The sequence below is a fragment of the Vidua macroura genome, chromosome 3 (assembly GCF_024509145.1).
Source record: "Vidua macroura isolate BioBank_ID:100142 chromosome 3, ASM2450914v1, whole genome shotgun sequence".
NCBI classification, from domain to species: Eukaryota; Metazoa; Chordata; class Aves; order Passeriformes; family Viduidae; genus Vidua; species Vidua macroura.
Window position 1 is genome coordinate 49,527,862 of NC_071573.1, and position 19,441 is coordinate 49,547,302.

Sequence of the window (19,441 nt, forward strand, 5' to 3'; positions counted from 1 at the left end):
CTAACAATTACAAACTAAAAGCTAATATACTGAATTTCGAGAAAACTCCTACTCATGATATAATTACATTGCAGTAATAAAATCAGTGCTTAATATGTTCAAAACAGACAGATATGAAAACAGTATATTACCTTGCCACATTGCTGTCTCCTTGTCTATACAAATCTGCAATATTTCTTTTTCTTATCTCTCTCAGATCTTCAAAGACTGGCTTCTTAGTATCAGCTCTGTGCTACTGACAATGTATGTTTTTGGAAACAGCACAGCAGATCTTATACTACAATTATTAGAAGATAGAATTCATTGCCAGTGCAGTGATCAGCAAAGAAGATATGGCATTTTTCTCGCTGCTTTAAGGAGTAATCAGCACTTTAAATAAAAGAAACAGCAACAAAAATTATCCCCCTAAAAGCCCCAAGCAGGACAAAAAATCAACCAACTAACCCTCAGGTGTCTTCAATTCATTATAGAGACATCAATATACTGACAAAAACATGTCTTTGGACAAAGTCATTTCATGCTTTCCACATCAGGACGATGATAGCAATTGGTCACAAGTAATATTGAATATTATATATTATTATATAATATATAATATATATTATATTATAAATATATATTATAATAATCACAAACATTGTGAAATGAGAAAAAAAAGACTCTCTCTGGTTTTGAATATGAGCCAAACCTTCCAATACCAATACTGCATAATTAGGGATAAACTATGAGATTTGGATCTCCAGAGAAGAACTGATAACAAGCAGGACTTCTTAAAATTCAAGTGAAAAGAAAGAAAAATAGTAGAATTATGATTAATTCAGAAAAACTCTGCTAGAATATTCAAAAGAAGCATGGTTAAAATCAGGGTTTGCAACTATATTAACAGGAAGAGGTTCCTTTAAAATATTTTTGAAATAAACTGTGGAACTGTGGGACAGATCGTCATCCTCAGCTGAATTCAGCAGCACAAGCAAAGATCATAGCAGCTAAAATCCTGATCTATGTATGTATAATAAGCACATTTATAAATAGGGTAATCATCACTATAATTAAGTTCAGGCTACAGCAATTAGACCTGGACTTTTATCATGCCAGTCATTAGGGAACTTTGGATTAGGCCCATCTCTAGGAAACACATGAAAGATAGAGGAGGAGGAGGAGGAGGAATAAATGACAGAACTACAACTGCCTGGAAGTGACATTTAAGCTATATTGTATATTAAATACAAGAAGTGAAAGCATAAGGAAAGAACATGCAACTAAACATCATAAAGGGTTTAAAAGAACTGTCAATAGCAACACCTGGGAATTTATGCACACATTAAGCACTGGTGAAATTTCCTGTCCTGACATGATTTTATTTTAAATTATCTGAAGCAGTGAAACAGTTAGATTACTTTTCCCGTCTCTCATCTGCAAGAGTTCTAAAACAGACCTTATTTTTTTTTTTTCTGGTTAGCCACACTTACTGCAAAACATGTAAAATAACAAGTTCTCAATGCACTGTTTATTAATATCTTATGTCTACTTCATAAAATATCTGCAAAACAAAGCACCCTATTATAAGGGTAACGACTGTCTCAGCTTGTATATGAAAAAAAAGGATGTGCTAGCACAGCATACAAACCTTCAAAGATCTATCGAATATTTGTACCAATGCGATATAAAAACATAATTTAAACATAAAAATATTCATAGTATATAAGACAAACTCCCAGTGGTAGTTATTGGACATTACTCTTCACACACACTGTACCCACACATACAGATGCACAAACGTACGCTCACTCTCTTGCCGGGAGGCTCCATAACCCCCAGTGTGGAATTGCCTTTCTTCCAGACTAACAGTTGTTGCTCTAAGTAAACAGCTATTTCTCAATGCATTTGATTCCAAAGTAACACAAAGGAATGATGCAATGGCATGGCAAAATACGTTATTTTATGAAAAGATAGTCAATTAATATTGTTCTGCTACAGGAAATGTTGTGTAACAGTTTAGCCACATGGTTTTCAACCTTATACAAAAGGGCAGTTTTTTAAAGTCCTTATCATATCACAAGTAGTATGGCAAGGCTTTCTTCAGAAACCTTTTGAGTCTTAACTTATCATATTTCTTGCTCTGTTCACAATCAACATTAAAAGAAGCCCAAATCCCCCAAAAAGCAGCCTAGTATGAAGAACAAATCTTTCAGATAGGAGTCAGTAAGAGCCATGTGCTTTCACATTATGTCATCTCCTCTCCCCAAAATAAAGTTCCACAGTTATGCCACCTGTAGAAACCAGGAAAAAATTGTTTATGCATATATGTCTCATATACAAGTAGCTTTGTTCCCCTGCACCACACTCTGCCCTTCCAGCTCCTGGGTGTGTTACTCCCATAGCAGACAGACAGCAGTCATGACGTGTGCTAATGACTTCTCCAGGTCACACTTCCCAGAGTCCTTTTGAAGCATTGCCAAGAGAGGGTGTGACTAAGTGTGATTATATTTTTTTTTCCTGTGTGATTATTCTTTTTTTTTTTTTTTTTGCTATAGAAGATGTTCCTTTAGTTTGTGCTTTGTTATGGTTTCCTAACATTTTCCCAAAAGTACAGTATTTTTATTTTTAACAGATAGAGAATCTTGAGCCCTCAGAATGGATTTTTTTATTTTCTTTTTGTTTCATTTTAGTTATTTAAGTTCAGGATGAAATTTTTGCCCTGTCATTTGTCACTGTTCTGTGCTCTCTCTCCCACAGCCCTGGGAGGCTTGTCTCCACAAGTCCTCCCAGTAGGCAGCTGCCAAAGTCCTTCCCATCTTGTCTCTTGCAGCATCTACAGGGTGGACGAGCTTTGCTTATAATCCCTCAGGATGACAGAGGCGTAGGTCACATCTGGGGGTGTGCAGAGCACCGACTCTGACACAGGGGAGCTGGGCACGGAGCTGCCCGAAGCCACTGAATCCCGGAAAGGGGATGGGGGCGTCAGCGCTGGAGAGTCTTCTAGAGTCAGTTTGCTGGTTGCCGGCTCCTCATCCTCCTCCTCCTCTGTGCTCTTTTCATACACATATCCCTGAATGAGCTTCACCTTCTCACTTTCAGCTTCCTCAGCTGGGGGAGACAGGGGCTCCTTGCTGAAGGCAGCCACCTGGAAAGGCTGCAGGGGCGGCTGCTGGGGTGGCGGGGGTGGGCAGGGGGGCCGCACGCCATTCCCTGAGCCAGGAGTGGGGAGGACAGCATTGAAGTCGGGGATGCCGGTGGCAAACTTGTTGACCACTCCTTGCAGCTGGTCCATGAGAGACTGTGGCTGCAGGGGCAGAGTCTTGGGGGACTGCTCAGGCAAGAAGAGTTGGGTTTCCTCTGCTGTGGCCTGCAGTGGGGGGGTCGTTGCCACCCGCCTGTGCACCACCATGGAAGGACTGCTGGACTGGTTGAGGTGAACGGGCTCTCTGTCTTCTTCCTCCACCACATTGTACAGAGTCTTAGTGCTGATGTCAGTAAAAGTCAGACTTTGGCCGTGGTAGTCTTTAGTGAGGGGTTTGATCACCGCTGTCTGATTGCACCCTGTCTCCTGGTTCTTCACATGCACTGAGAGTCTGTGCCACGTATGTTCCCCCTTTGGATCTTGTCTTCCACCTGGTTCAGACCATGACACAGACTTTCCATTAGAACTATGAATAAAATAAAGATGGTTTATTTGCATTTACATTATGAAAACACAGGCAGTATAACAAACAACCCTACAAAAATACTGATTGCTTTGCCTCATTAGTAAGCGTCCCCCCTCGAGTTTTTCATGTCCTCCCAGAAATACTACGTGAGAAAACAACACTATGATTTTCATCCAAAAGTGATGTTGGTTATCCATCCTACAGCCAACCTGGAAAGGCTAGCTTGCGGGAAGGGCTCTGGGAGAGCCATTTGTGGTTTGAGGACTTGAGCTGTCATTTAGTATCTAGGTTTGCTCACTATTTTGCAGGGGGGAAGAAAAAAAACACAGGAAAAAAAGTCAGAGGAAAATATTTAATTAAGCCTGATTTATAGTTTATAGGAAATATTTTCAAGCAGTTGGAAGAAAAACAATCCACAGTCATAGCCTTTGGCAAACTGGGTAGAGAGATAAATTGTTGCTAACCCCTCCTTTCCCTTTTATTCCCTCTTCCCCTTAGAAACAGATTAGATAACAGAGAAATGAAGGACTCCCAGGGCCTCTATTAGGTGGGAGGTAAATGCACTTCTTCCTGGGTGACTGTTATTTACAAACCAAGCTAAAATTCTGGGACAGAAAACAGTTGGTTTGTGTGGGAGGAGGAACAAGCAGCAGCATGACCGTGGTGAGTCAAGCACCCTGACTCCTCATACTGGCTGGGTTCCACCACGCTGGGCAGTTTGGCCGAGTGAGGATCTGAGGGTCAGGTCCGACTCTGAGGAGCTGTAGGGTTTTGCATTTCCCTGTACCCTTGAAGGGAGCAGCACACAAAGCCGAGTGGCAGCTTGTAAGCAGCTGGTGGGACAGGGAGCTGAGCAGTTCTTTAGAGGACCAAGCAACTGTTTAATTACAGGTCAGGCAGTAGAGATGGTTCACAAATTCTAAAATACATAATCTGGGTGAAAACCAGAGACAGAGAGAAATTCTGAGATGATTTATTCAAAGCAGCCTTATCTCAGGGTTTCATCCCTCAGGGACCAGAAGCAAACAAAGGATTACATTTTAGACCCTGAGACTGCGGTGCAGATGGGAGACAAAGTGAGTGGGAGGCTGGCACAGCAGCTTCACCTCCTGCTACTGCACACACCAGAGGAGATTGCTTCCCCTACAGTATTGCAGTATTGTTCTAAGCATTTTGCTTTCCTAGCTCAGATTCTCATGGTTCTCTTTTTTAAGGAGTAAATTATTGCCACTTGAATTTTATAAAAAAAACCCATATTGACTGACTGTCATAGCTGGAAGAGACTGGTACAAAACATATAGTGTTGTAAATCTGTCAAAACAGAAAAGAAATATACATGACAATGTGTCATTTTTCTGTCAAGCAGTAAGTACTCCTGGAGGGGAAAAAAAGGATTTTAGGTGGATCCAAGCTGGGAAGCTCATCTCCGACTCCAGACTCCAAATGCTGGACCTATGACTCACCACCTCTGTGGGAACTGGGGCACATGAAAAGACCCAATCTAAAAAATTCATAATTTCCCAAAGCATGTTTTGGTAGGACCTGGAGCTGTTTTGATTTAGAGCTTTAACCAAAGACATAAGAAAGCCATGTTCCCAACTGAAGAAGGAAACCTCTTTATTATAGTGACCATTGAAAAGATAAGAATGAAGGTTTAGAACCATTCCTGTTTTGATCAAATGAGCTATGGTATGACTTTTTTTTTTAATGTGCTATAAAGATAAGCAAATGAGTGTAACTCTTGGGTGTGAAAGATTTTTAAAGTAATGTTTAACATGCCAAGAACTGCAAACTCTTCACACAGAAACACATTTGGTCTACTTTAACTTCAAAACAAGTCTCTTCTTATAGAGAGGAAAATAAGTCAAGTGCTCTTGTATTTTGCTGATGCTGTACCTTACAATTACTGCAAAGGGCTTTTCTAAAAAAATGTTATGATTATCTGCTGCCTTTTGTGCTAAGTCCACTTCTGCATCATTTCTTCATATCTAGTTCTGGTGCATCACTTCACTTTTGAATCCCTCCTCACACCATCTGTTTTTTCTCTATCTCATTTTATTTCCAAGATTTTGTATTTTACATCAAAGGCAAGCACAGCTATTTTAAGGAGCTCACTACCTCTCTCTTCAAGTCTTGCTCCTATTTAGTTAATTTCCCTCTCCCTCACTCTAAAATTCTGCTCCTACTTCTTTCTTCTGTAGCACTCACCATAGTCTCAAGTTAATGGCCATGCTTAAACTATGCTGGGACTGCAATGTCCAAATGTGAGCAAACTATTTCATCAAGATTTGTCTGGTAGCAACTTGCTCCTCAGGGAGAGCTGGTCCTGCTTGCTTCTGCTTGCCAGACCTTATTGCTCATGACTCCAATGGCCTCGTGACAAAGAGCTTTAGGGCTGCAGTGGCCCTCTGTGGGATTTGACAAGATCCATGGATTATTTGCCTCAGATTATTGTTCCAGATTATTGTTCCTCTTTCCCTCTACTTGCTCTTCTTGCTATGTTGAGGCACTGCTAGCCTGTTAATGAGTCACATTTTGAGATGGAGTCCCAAGACTGTCATAGAAATACCTGGGCCGTCTTGCTGGATGGCTGGCAGGGGGTCACATTGAGTTAGACATTTTCAGGGAGAATTCATCATTAAAATGAAAGAACACTTGCTAGAACAAAGAGCAGCCATCTTGAATATCATTAATTGACATTTAGACAAAAAGCAAAGATGAGTCTGGAAAAGCTCAGACCTGAACTGAGTCTCAGTGAGAGGAGTTGTCTCACTTCTGCAAAGCAACAATGACAATCCTGACTGTGTGGTCATAAGTGATTGCCATCTTCTCTTTTGAAGGAAACATCCATTGGAGAAGGTCAAGATCAAAATAATCTGCCCGGGGTAATGGGAGAAGGGAGGGTTTTCCACACAAAGGCAAGAGAGGGTACCAAGCCAGGTCACAGTTGGGGTATTGAAAACCTGATGTTCAATTGCACAGTGACGAGATGACACCAAGTGGTGGTTTCTTCATTTTATCAGTAGGATGATTATCCAGCTCATGTCCACCACATGTTTATTTATCTTCCCTAACTCTGTCCTTTCTCCTGTCAATTTCTCATAGAATTTAGACCTCACACTTTCTGCACAGAGGTGAACTTCTTGGAGTCTCAAGGGATCTTAAGGTTTGTACTTGCCTATACTCAGTGTAACACTCCACATACTATTTCTCCAAATTCTCCCATCTAGTCTATAAATTCAGGCAGATTCCTGTATATCCTATCAGCGCATAGGATGTGTTTGCTTTTGCTTATAGGCAAGAACATACTTTGAATTTAGATGCTTTTTCTCAATTTTCACCACAGCTTTATCTATATGTTTTGTATTTTAGGGGAAATAGAAGTAAATATATTTTTGGTGTGAGTTTTTATTAGTTTCATGAGCAGAGCTTTTGCTATTTTTGGAAATTCAAAATTCTGCTTCTAATACAATAATTGATCTTTGTAACATAATCTCTGTATGACTCTGGGGAACATTCAGCTTGCTTTCTTTATTATAGACACTAAACAAGATGGAAAACAACTTCAGATCCTAATAGTTACTTCCTGAAATTCTTTAAAAGAACTGATGCACCCAAGTCTGAGACTATCGTTCAAAATGCTTGCCCAACAGTAGGACATGCCTATAACTTGTTAGACAGCTCACTGTTCATTGTTAATTATCTCCAGATGACCAAAATCTGGTCCCTCCTTGTGACCAGGAGTTCTCCAGACCCAACTCCAGTTTCAAGCCAAGAACAGAGTCCTGCTCTTGCCAGTTCCAGGAGGATCTGACCTTACTGGCTTCCTTGGAGGAGTGTCAAGTCTGAGTACTCCACAACAGTTGGCTCCTCTCCATGCTGCAGGATTCTGAAGATGACTTACATTAGATGTTGGATAGAAAAGGTTTCTTTACATCTCAGAAGCTGAATGCTTCTGAGGTGAAAAATTATTGTCCCATTGGTCTAAGGTAAGTTAGTCTGTGCAACTCTGATCTTTTCACCAGCAAAGTTATAACCTGAGATCAAGAGAGCACAGAGAATTAAATCACCTTTGAGTCCTGTGTCCCTGAAACCTCAGGGTTTTTGTGGGTTTTTTTTTTGGTTTTTTTTTTTTTTTTTTTTTTTTTTTTTTTGTGTGTGTGTGTTTTTTGTTTGTTTGTTTGTTTTTTTTTTTGTTTTTTTTGGGTTTTTTTTTTTTTTTGGGTTTTTTTTTGTGTGTGTGTGTTTGGTTGGTTGGTTGCTTGGTTTTTTGTTGGTTTGTTTTCTTGTTTTTTTGTTTGTTTTTTTTTTTTTTTGCCTTGAACATTTCATGCTTAACAATCCCAAATTGATAGCACATGAAATAATTAAGCAGAATAGTATGTGTTCTGATGAGGTTAACTCCAGGAACCCACAGGCTGGAAAATGTCTTCAGATGTAGTCAGTCAAAATGCTTGAGAAAGAGCCCTTTCAAGAGCCCTTTCTGTTAAAATAGATCTGTTAAGAGTTCATCCCCTGTTTTGTCCTTTCAGGATGCCAGAATGGTGGTCTGCTATCTTTTCCGAGTGGCCATGAGCTGAGGAAGAATCTTAATTGATTAAGATTCTTAATCTTGCTGAGATGAGTGATGCAGTCATTTGAGCCAGCTTGGTGGTGTTAGAAAAGACACAGAGCACAGATTTAATATATAAGGCTGTTTGGTTTTTTTTAAGCAACAATGGCAATTAACCCGAGGGAGAGGTTATAGGAGAAATAATAAATGTTACCTGTCTTTCATTGCCAGCCCAATACTTTGGCCCAACCTGCCTCCTTGTAGTCACTGTAGTAACTGAAATCCCACAGCCAGTAGGAAGCACTGGGATAACCTGGCAGTCCCTTCTGAGGAAAAATTAAGTCCAAAATGAACCCTGAACTGTCTTACCAGCAACCAGAGGAGGTCAGAGTCAGGTGCTGCCCAGTCACCAAATGCTGCTCCTCCCTTCAGAGAGCCCAGTTACAGCCACTGACAGCTGGCTGCAGAGCACAGCGCATGCAGAGCTGTCCCTGAACACTGACACTGAGATGACCAGCCTTTGGACGCACTGGGACACAGAGCAAAAAGAAATGCCCTGTTCAAAAACTGTGCATTGGACAAAACCTTTCTCATCCCCACACAGCACTTGCTGATGGATGCCATCCTAGGGAAGCCAGTGGAGGAATTTCTGCCATGCCTACAGAGAGGAAGTCAGTAAACAACAAACTTTCTCCAACCCTACAGTCACGTACATGGTAATGAGCCTGACTAAAGCTCTGTCCCGCTGCTGCCTCACGGTTCCCAGGGCCTAAGCTAACAAGCTGAAAATTTAAGGCTAATACCTGCACTGCAGCACACTGCAGGGACTTTGTTGGTATCCCCAAGGACTCTTCCGTTATTGCCTCCATTTCAGTAAGGCCACTGGGACATGAAATTTGATTAAGTGAGCAGATTTTATTCCAGGGTAGCAATACCTCCCTGCACTGAGCAGCCGCTCCTCTCAGAGCTGCCACAACCAGCCCTTATGCTCATTAGCAAAGCAAAACTTCTAGAACACTGGACTAGGGACTCATCTCTTAAACCTGGGCTGGTAAAATTTCTCTGCACTCTCTCCTGAGTGAGAGAGCCATCATCAACCACAGTCCCTATCTGGTGTATGCTCAGGATTTTTGCCTCATATAATCACCTAAATGAAAAAAAAAATCATAAACCAATTTCAGCTTCAGTTCGTTTACACTATAATCTCTACCTTGGTGACAAGAGGAACTTAAAACTGTTCTCACAGCATGGCTCCAATGCTTTTGTTAGTGCTGTATAATTAGAGCAATGTTTAACCTCCTACTTGTGTTTCTGGAAATTTAAACTACTTAACTAACTTTTCCTTGTTGCTCCCTTCCTCTCCCTTTTTTTTTTTTTTTTTTGGACAAAATTGCCTTGGGCATTGAACACAATATTCTATGTAAATTAGAGCACTACTTTAAATGTATCATGAAAACTGCTACAAAAAATATAGGAAAACATAATGCTGTCATACTGTCTTGCCAGGGCAGAACCTGATGATACTTAGAGGTGTTGTGAGTGAGCTCAAGTCCAGAGCTGCCTTTCCAACTCTCTGTCTGGCCACTGGTTTATGTAAAATAAATGTAACATATTCATTTCCTTCATAAGTTACTCTAATGCAGAAGTTAAGCATTACCTTATCTGAGTTACACATAGGCTTTTTAATGTATATTGACCCTATTGATAATTGGGATATTTTTCTCTTTTTTAAATTGAAATTTTAATATTATACAGTCTATAATGTGGATGTAGTAGCTATGCCTAGGCTGAGTACCCTGTGATGAGATCCTGGTTTCCATTTGTAATAAACAGTTTCCACGTGTTCCCCAGAGACGCGGGCAGGGCCTTCTTAGTTCCCATGGCAACACTAAAAATACTACTAACTCCAGCTAAGTACCGATATTGAAATGCTAATTAGCTAATTGCTCTGTTTGTTTTCTCTAAACTACCTGGAGATAACTGGCCTCCCACCCCTCCACGCTGCCATTCTGGGACTAACATGCAAATAAAAAAACCCTTAGGATCATGGGAGTATTTTTAGGAGATAAAAAGGACTATAAATCAAAAACTAAAACTAAACAAGTAGAGGAGTCTAGACAAATGCCCTAGCTGAGGAAGAGGGAAACACATCCCCTGATTGACTTTTACCCATCGCCATCACCTAAGAAAGAATAGACTAGGTTAGGCTGTGAGACGCAGGGAGACAGAAAGGCAGAGAAGTGTGGTGCTGCCACCAGGGAAGGAGTGGGGACAGCTGTTGTTCTGGACTTCAGCAGCAGACTCTGCACAGCGTACCTCCTCACTCTCTGGCCACGGGTGTGCCACAAGGAAAGAAGAAGGGACAGCTGCTCTTCTGGACTTCAGTGACATACTCTGCACGCCTCATTCCTTTCGGCCACCGGGCGAAGCTACAACCGCGAGGGCGAGCTCTGCGTCGAGCCCCCTGCCCAGCTGATCTTTTAAAAAAGAGCTGAGCATTAATAAAGGCATTAGCCCTGTTCATTTCACATCCACAAGGTCTCCAGGTTGGGATCAGATCCTTGGGCAGGATAAGAGGTTGGCAGCCCCCCTCACCCCTCTGCTCTGGTCACCCAGATGGGGAAAGCTGGAACCAGGACTGGGGTCACTCACTTTACATTTGTGCTACCACAGAAATGGATTGCTGCTAAGCTCATATCTGGCCCAAGGGGTACGGAATTACTTCCAAATCCAACAGCTCAGATACAGCCAAATGTCCCAAAATAAGTAGATTTATTCACTTTGAGACATAACAATAATTTTTATGTACATAAGTGCTTTTGTACAGCTGTGAATTTGGGGAGAGTGGGGGGTGGTGAGAGAAATGGTCAGTGCACTGCTTCAGTGTAGTTGAAGTCTCACAACTTCAGAATGTATCACAAATCTAACCTACCTAGCTCAAAAGAGGTGTGAGACTACTACACTGATAATGTGTATGAAGGTCTGACTACTCATGATCATTGCTACTAGAAATTTGTAGTCTCATCTGAAATACAGAAGCTGTGTCATATTTCAGCCATCCAATATCAGTGAAAAAAATTGCTTCATATGTGTGTTCATTAGGTATTTTGGGAAAAAAATCAAATAACTATTAAAGTGTTGCTTTGAGAAAAGAATCTAATAGATAATACAAAGTTCAGGATAATAAACAATTTGTCAGAAACAGCAAGAAAATTCATCTAGTGTTCAAGAAATGAAGATGAGAAACCTGCAAATCAAAGTGAAATTAAAAAGTGCTCTTAGTAGTGAACAGCTTTTGAATCTGTTTATTTTATTCTTATTAACAAGTAAAGCCCACTGAATATTCAGAATTAATTCATCCTACTGAATCATTTTTGTAATTTTTTTAAGGATAATTAAGTTAATGCATGGGAAAACATGGTGTAAATCATCATAGGTCCTCTGGTATCAATGGAGAAGCTCATTTGTGTTATCTGAAGGTGTATTTTACACTGCAAATTCAAATAAATGTTTATGACAGTGCAGCCAATGCCAGTGCCTGAGCTGAAGCATTTATTCTTACAGGCTCAGAAGGGAGCACAGCTGATAGAACCTGAAAACTGAAAAGTACAATGTTTTGAGCAAAGGAACCTGGAAAGCTTAGGAACATATGAAGAAAATGCTAGAAAATTAAGTTAATTTACAAAAAGTGTAGGTGGGTGCAGCTAAGGCAAAATAGTCTGTAGGACTGGGAGGCTGTGAAGATCAACAACCTTCAAAAAACTTTACATCAATAGAAATACCATGGAACTGCTGTTGAATAAGAAACACTAATTAATGAACTTTGAATAGAATAAAACCACAAAAATTGCCCATGAATTCTGCATTCCCCACTCAAAAGCACCACACCATGGTGCAGAGATCAGTAGGTCTTTCCTATGAATGCAGTTTAATAGTAATTAGGACAGTTGGAGGTTTTTCCTTGCTTTCTGTAATCCTCTGTGGTTCTGATGGAAAATTATTTGGGCCACAATGTTTTTTACCAAAAAGATATTGACAAGCTGAAAGCTGTATTGTGAACAGCAATAATAAAATACAGGGGACATAGGACAGATTGCATGAGATAAAACTAAAATGTACAAATATATTCTGGTTATTTTCAAGCATCTCAAAGGCATTAGCACCAAGCCTGAAAGGTATTTCACATGGCATAGAGATGCCCAACTGAGACCTCTACATGAAGCTTAAAAAAAGGGTCAAATTATACTGCATGGCCAGAATATTTCCTAGTCAATAGCTGTATCAGAGAAGGAGCAACTCCTTATGAACAGAAAAGCCTGTTGCCCTGGATATTTCCTGCCAAAAAGTGTGCAACCTTTGCAGGGGTAGCGGTCAATGAGACCCTTCTTCCACAATAACTTGTCAGATTATCTGGTATACTTGAGAATAAAATAAATTCCTAACAGTTTAAATAGGGCTTAAAGAGCCATCAGACTTGCCTTAACATGCTAGCATTTTGAGTGCTTAACCCTGTGGCAAACTTAGCCAAGATGCCACAGGAAGCTTAGTCATGAGGCCTCTTGTTTGTAATGTACAGCTCTCCCTAATGTGCTGCAGTAGATAAAGCAGCCTGTAAAGCCTGTGGGTTTTTTGGGTGTATCTGAAAGTTTCCATGGTAACGAATGTGCAGCTTCAGAAGAAAAGAGCCCCAAAACTCCAAGCTAATGTTTCTGGGGTTTTTTAATATGATAATAAAATGTTATGATTCTATATTTTGATGATTCTGCATTTCTAACCATCTCCAGCACTGTACAGAGAATGGAGATGAACATTGGTGAAAAAAATGATGCTAAATATTATATGCATCAAAACACAAGACAGTTTCAAGAGTCTACATCTACTTGCTTGTAGGTGAGAGCTGAGGGAAACCATAGCACGTGTGGTGATTTATAGCATGTTGGACTGGTGAAGCAGGGCCTCCTAAGGAAAACCTGGACTTACAAAAACTGCTGGAGCTCTGGTGAATGAGACTGAGACCAGATGGTGATGATGGGCAGTTGGCAATATGATGGACAAATGTCTACTGCTCAAACTAGGCTGTGTGGCCACATGGAGCTCAGGTTGCTGACAGGACGTGCCCTTCCCTGAGCCACAGTGCAACTCTGCCAGGCTTCTGGACACATCAGCCCTGGCTGGAAGGAGGGGGAAGCCTGAGGGGCAGAGACAGGCAGAGAAGCCAAAATAGAAAGCTTCATGCTCAGCAGATCTGAAAAATTCCCCTGCTTCTTGAAGCTGTTCTTATCTGGGCAGCTACCACAAGCATTTGCAGCCCCATTGACAGGTTGGAGTTCCACTAGAGGTGTTTCTTGGGAGCTCATGTGGATAAGGATTTTTTTTTCCAAACTGAGAAAAAATATCCTAAGCATAGTCATGCAAAAAGCAGGAGGTTCAGCTTTCCCTGTGCTCAGGAGTTTCACAGCTTGTGCCCATGCTTTTCTGATTAGAATCTGTTGTTGTGTTTGCTTTTGCTTCCTAATGGTATGCCTGCGTTGGACTCTCATTTGAATTTTCAGACAGACAATTGGTGATCTGTACCCTGAGAATCTGCAGCACTTGTTCCAGTTCAGAAAAAAGGGGCATATTGTTCTGAGTAGAGGATAGTAACAAATAGTTTGTATTGCTCCTTACACTGCGTACAATTTGCCTTTCAGGGTACCAAAACTGGTTGCTGCACAAGCCCCGTAAAGCCATTATGACTGCCCCAAATGTATGATGCATTTTGTGGATTTCTTCTGATCTGCAAATCAGAGAGGCAGGTTGGATTGAATGAACATCATTGCTACATGCCCACAAATTGCATAGACTCTCAGACACATACATAGAGCTAAAATGCTTTGCACTACTCAGAGCAGTGCAACAGCATCTCTGGTTACAGTGAGCAGCACTGTCCAAAATGCTGTGTCAGTGGATCACAAGCATCTTTCCACCGAGTCACTGCACAATCTTCCCTGGGGCAGGGAACAAGACTGTTACACATCTGCTGCTTATCAGATGGAGATGAGCACAGATCTGGAAGAAATGAGGTGAAGTCTTTCCGTTTTTGCAACAGCTTGCTTGTTTTCTCCACCGTGTTTGTGTTTGCTCAGAGAGGACAGAATTTGCACTTCTTGCTTCTGAAGAGCTGAACTTCACTATTGTTTGCTGAATGAAGAACTATGCAGAATCTGAACATCTTTCAGAAATTACAACAGAAAAATTCACTGCTGTTATTTTGAGATGCTGTTTGTTCCTACACCAAATCCTGCTGGTTTTATTTACATGTGCCTTTTTGTGATTTCCCTGTTTTCTGCAAATCTCACCAAATAAATATTTTCTGTGCTCCCTCAGCTGGGTCTGCAGCCGCAATTTAATAACAAGCATGGGTTATCAAGGGCTGTGCACAGCAGAGGTGTCTTGCCATGTAAAGCGCACAGGATAATGCCATCTCTATGCAAAACTACAAAAAGGAGAAAAATGTTGGCTAAATGGAAAAAGAAGATAAAATTAGTACAAGAAAGAGGACATATTCGCAAAGTTGTAGGCATTTAGAAATAAAAATGTAAAAGCTGCAAAAAAGATATTCAGTGTCCTCTTCATTACATCTGGACAATGTTTAAAGTACTGTGTGAAACAAGGGGACATAAGCAAATTTCCCATCTTTAATGGCATGCACCACATTTGTCCCATCATTAGACATAATAAACCAATGAGAAAAAGAAAGCAAGGGGTAAAACCACTCTTTGTCATGCAGCTTCTCTTACACATTCACTGCAGGGATTTTTCAAAGCTGCACATGTGCCGACGGACACTGGCTGGTGGGCGAGAACTCTGGCTGCCTCTTCCTGAAGATTGAAAAGAAAAAGACACCCAGTGAGTGGCTATACACATGTGCACACATGGTGGCTATACCACTCAATAGGTGCCTGTCCCTGACCTATGTCTGTGGGCTTTCCCATTTTTCATTCTCTTGTCACCTCAACTTGCACATAGATTTCTCCTTGACTCCAGCACAATACTGGTTAAAATAGATTTTCATGATGTTCATTCTGCTTCCTGTGCTGAGCCTTGATGCACTTTACATACCAGATGGCAAGGGCTGCTGTGCATCTAGCTGTCAGAGGAACTTCGCCCCTGGTATTCTCAACATAGGATGAAATGATGAAAAAAGGAGCATCTGCCCCTCACATCTTATTTACAAAAGCATCACCAAAAGTTTTTGCTGGTAGAGTTTTTAATATATACTCAGCTGCTGCTTTTTCCTTTGTCTCTCTTCTCCTAATGTGTTTTTTTAAATATTTCTTTTACTTTTGGAGCTCTGGCTGAATAGTCACTAGCTTGCATTATATGTGATTTCACTACTGTGCTTCTTTTTTTTTAAAGGAAGCATTGGGTTTATTGAGGTAGACACAAAATGAATAGTCTCCTAAGCACTCTATCTGCAATGGTAATTCAATACAGAATTGCAGATTGCAGTTTGGGCTGTTAATATAGGATGATTTCCATTTAATTTCTCTTTTCTTCCTTGCCCTGTCAAGCAGATGCAAATTCTCATTTGTCTTCCCCAGTATCAATAAAAATATACACACAAGCGCATGCTTTGACAAAAATCTCATGTATTTTTGCACATGGAATGTATCACTGAATTTCTGAAAAAAAAATAAAATCATCATTGTATTGCAAATAAAATGCAAATTGAAATTCAGCATTTCTCCCCATCAAACAGTCATAGTGCATGCTTTCCAGACTTCTGTGTACCTCCAAATGACAGATTCATGGATGGTGTGTGCATGTACTACATACTCAGCACACGAGCCGAACAAGCCATTCCTCTCACCATGTACTAAAGCACAGGAGCACAGCATGATGTACACAGAACACATGAATACCCATTTGGGAGCAATAGATGCCTTGACATGACTTCTGAACTATTATGAATAAAACACAAATAAGACATTCTGCTGAACAATTTTGCCAACCTGATTACTTTGAAGCCTCTAGAAAAATTAAATTCCTTACCAGTAATGAGATCACTGAGATTTGAAAATTTAAAAGTGATCATGACTAGGAACTTAATTAGCATGCTCTCTCCTCTACCTTATTAAAGTCACAAGGATTATTAGGCATCTGATTAGACAGAATATTCAGCATTTCTACAGTCTTCCACTTTTCTTGATCAATTGAGAGAATAAGAGCTTTCTATTTCCTGTGCTTTTTGTTCAGTCACAGAAGCTAATTTTACAAAACAAGTAGCAACACACAGTTGATTATCTGAGAGCAAAACCCAGAGTTAAATGTATTTCACACACATGCAGTATTGTACACTCAACAGAGGGCACACAGCCACAGACAACCCTGCTTAGGACCATGGAAAAGGTGGAAGACTTTTGTTTCAGAACATGGCTTGGCTGAGTCAACAGGCTTTGGCAGCCGTCATTCCTCATCTGCTGCCATTTGCTGGCACTTACGGGTTACTTAGCTGCACCCCCTTTGTACTTTTTCTTATTAATATATATCCCTGTAGTGAGTTCAGAGCAGTTTGCTCTCCAACCTTTGGGCATTTGTTGGTCTTGTTATGAAATCCTTCTAAGTGAAAGGAAGAAAGAAGCCTGCTTCCTCAAGGAGTTCAAAATGCCTCAAAACATGTTCAAAATACAGCAAACTCTTCTCTTACTGTGATTGCAGATGTGCTCCTCAGCCAAAATCAGACACAGATGTTACATCTAAGAGAGTATGAAACCCCCAAATGCCTGGCCAGGCTTGCATTCTGGAGGAGGTTGTTGTTGTTGTTAAAATGCTGTCAAGCTCCATCAAAGCAGTGGTCTGTCTTTTGATCAAGGTCAAGGGTGATCCCCACATGGTGATGCACAGCATATACATAGCAGAAATCACCTAAATCTCAGGGTTCATGCTTCAGTAGAATTTGAATTTATAGTGAAATTTAAATTTATAGTATGGGAAATGTAGTACATGTGTTGATAGTTTTTCAGTGAATTATTTTCCAATTATCAAATCAATGTCAACTGTGTAAATAATAATAGACACTTTTGATGCATTGAATATGAAGTATCCTCATAGGCTTTCTTTTATCTTCCTAGTAGTGTGTGCTAATACTGCAGAGCTGTGATTCCGAATTAATGCCCAGATCTCTATACCTTTCTTTTTTTTTCTTTTATGTTTAATGATGGCAATGTATCCCTGCTTCTTTCTCCTAGCCTTACAGGCAGTAATGGCACTTCACATACATTTCTCTGGTTATAAAACATTAGATACTCTGCCCATCTTTACAATATGAGGATTAATGAATCATTTTGAGGGCAGTCTTCTCAAGGGCAATTCCTGCTGAGTAGTTATTTGTATCCTGAGCCCAGAGGCAGGATGGATCTTCTGTGCATTTGAACAAAGAGCTGGCATACCATCATGAAAGTGTCTGAGTTGCTTTATAAGGAACCCCTGGGTGCAATAACAGGGAGTCTGGCAGAGGAAGCAGGGTGGTAGTGCAGAGGGTTCCTGAAAGAAGTGGCTTAATTGCTTTACTTTATGTTCTTTGAAGCAGAAAAATGCTTCTGGCTAGTCATTCAGAACAGGGTAGGTAACAAGCCTGTTGAAATTCGCAGTGAGGAATATAAAGCATCAGAGGAAAGAGTCACTCTTGCCATCAGTTTTCCTCTTAAGTGTAAATGAATCATCCCATGTGGCAAACAGCTGTGTCAGGATTATAGGAAGTGTAAATTCCTATCTGCAATGTTTTATATCTGTACAGCTGCGAAACTAAAAACATTCACCTTCTGCTCTGGAATTATTCTCTCTGCTCAATCAGACTCCTGAAACAGAATGAATCTATCTGGTGCCCAAGAAAACTGAGATGCAGTACACTGTGCTACTTATCATTTGAAGTCATGGTCAGAGATCCTCCTCCCTAGATGTACTCCAAGCTGTAAAAAATCTTTCTAATTCCCCAAGTGAAAAAGTTATAGAATAGCATATCACCAGAATTTGTACAATCTCATTTAAAACAACTGACCATCAACAACAATAGGAAGAAATAAATTGGGGAGGATATTCAAGGGAAGTTAAGTGATAACCCTGAATAAACTCCTCATTTTTAAGAATTTATATATAACCTCTAGTTTTAGTACAGGAAAGGAGAAGACTTGTACCGTGATCCAACACTCAGACTGGTTGCCCTCTGCACTCCCAAGGAATGTGTCAGCAACACCAGAAACTTTCTGGCCTGCATTTCACCTCCTCAGTGCTCTAGCAGTCTGCAAGGTGACTGGGAAGGTAAGCAAACCTTATGTGCAGAACCAGACCACTAAGGTGTTCAACTAAACTCTCATCCCAGAGCCTCAAGCCTCTCCAGTTCTGGTATCTTCCAAGGAAGAAACATGTTCCTCTTCAGATATTTGTCTCTTTGAAAGGTCAGGTTTTATGTACAGTTGTCATGGCTGGATCAAAAGATATCTACATAAAAAGAAGCAAGGCCATGTCCTTTTCCTGAAGGATGAGGAGCTGAATTTTCAATGCCTTTCATATGAACTAGGACCAAGACAATAGATGAAGTTGGGAAGATGGACAGATTCTTGGTACAATTTAATTTTTTAAACACAAGTACTAAATCCAGTCTAAGTGATGTCTGGAAATAATTACTCTGGGTTTTAAATTAATTATACTAATCAATGGCACAGCAACAAGTTTTGGAGAGAAATTAAAGAGCCATGGTGCAATGAGCAGTACAAGTCTCCAGGGTTATTCACCCTCACCCAGCAGAGTGAGGCACATGGATAATTATCACCCACAGAGGACCAAGAAGCAGGAGGGATTTCATGGCACACCCTTTCTGTTGAGGCGTGAGCATCTGCTGAAGAGGACAGAAGGGTCAAGGTCACCAAGGAGAACATAATCCCAGAAGAATGCCCAGAAAGACCTGGCACTGAGCTGGATAATGAAGATGGAGCAAAGGCTGTGTGTACTTCAGGTCACCCCAGGGCAGCAGGAGCCAGCTGTGTGTTGGGGGAGTGCTCTGGCCCTCCCCAGTTGCTCCCTTCTGCTGCTCCATCTTCTCCTCTGTGTCAGCACAACCCTTGGTGCAATTGTGCAATTATTCAATCATCTGGCAGGGAACAACAGACACAACTAATCTGGGTCACAATTATGCCAGAAAAAGAAAGGAGAAAAAAAAACCCTCTTATTTCCCAATTTGAGTTCACAGTGTGGCTGTCCAGGT

The 19,441-nt window shown here is 40.7% G+C and overlaps 1 protein-coding gene across 1 annotated transcript in view; it reads right to left on the minus strand.

Annotated features, from left to right (window-relative positions):
• Window positions 1-1,436: 1,436 nt before the first annotated feature.
• Window positions 1,437-19,441, minus strand: part of GRM1 (glutamate metabotropic receptor 1) — a 179,472-nt gene continuing 161,467 nt past the window's right edge. Inside the window, exon 8 of the mRNA XM_053974124.1 lies at window positions 1,437-3,647. Within this exon, the coding sequence (XP_053830099.1) occupies window positions 2,813-3,647 (835 nt within the window). The 3' untranslated portion in view covers window positions 1,437-2,812. The remainder of the gene's footprint in view (window positions 3,648-19,441) is intronic.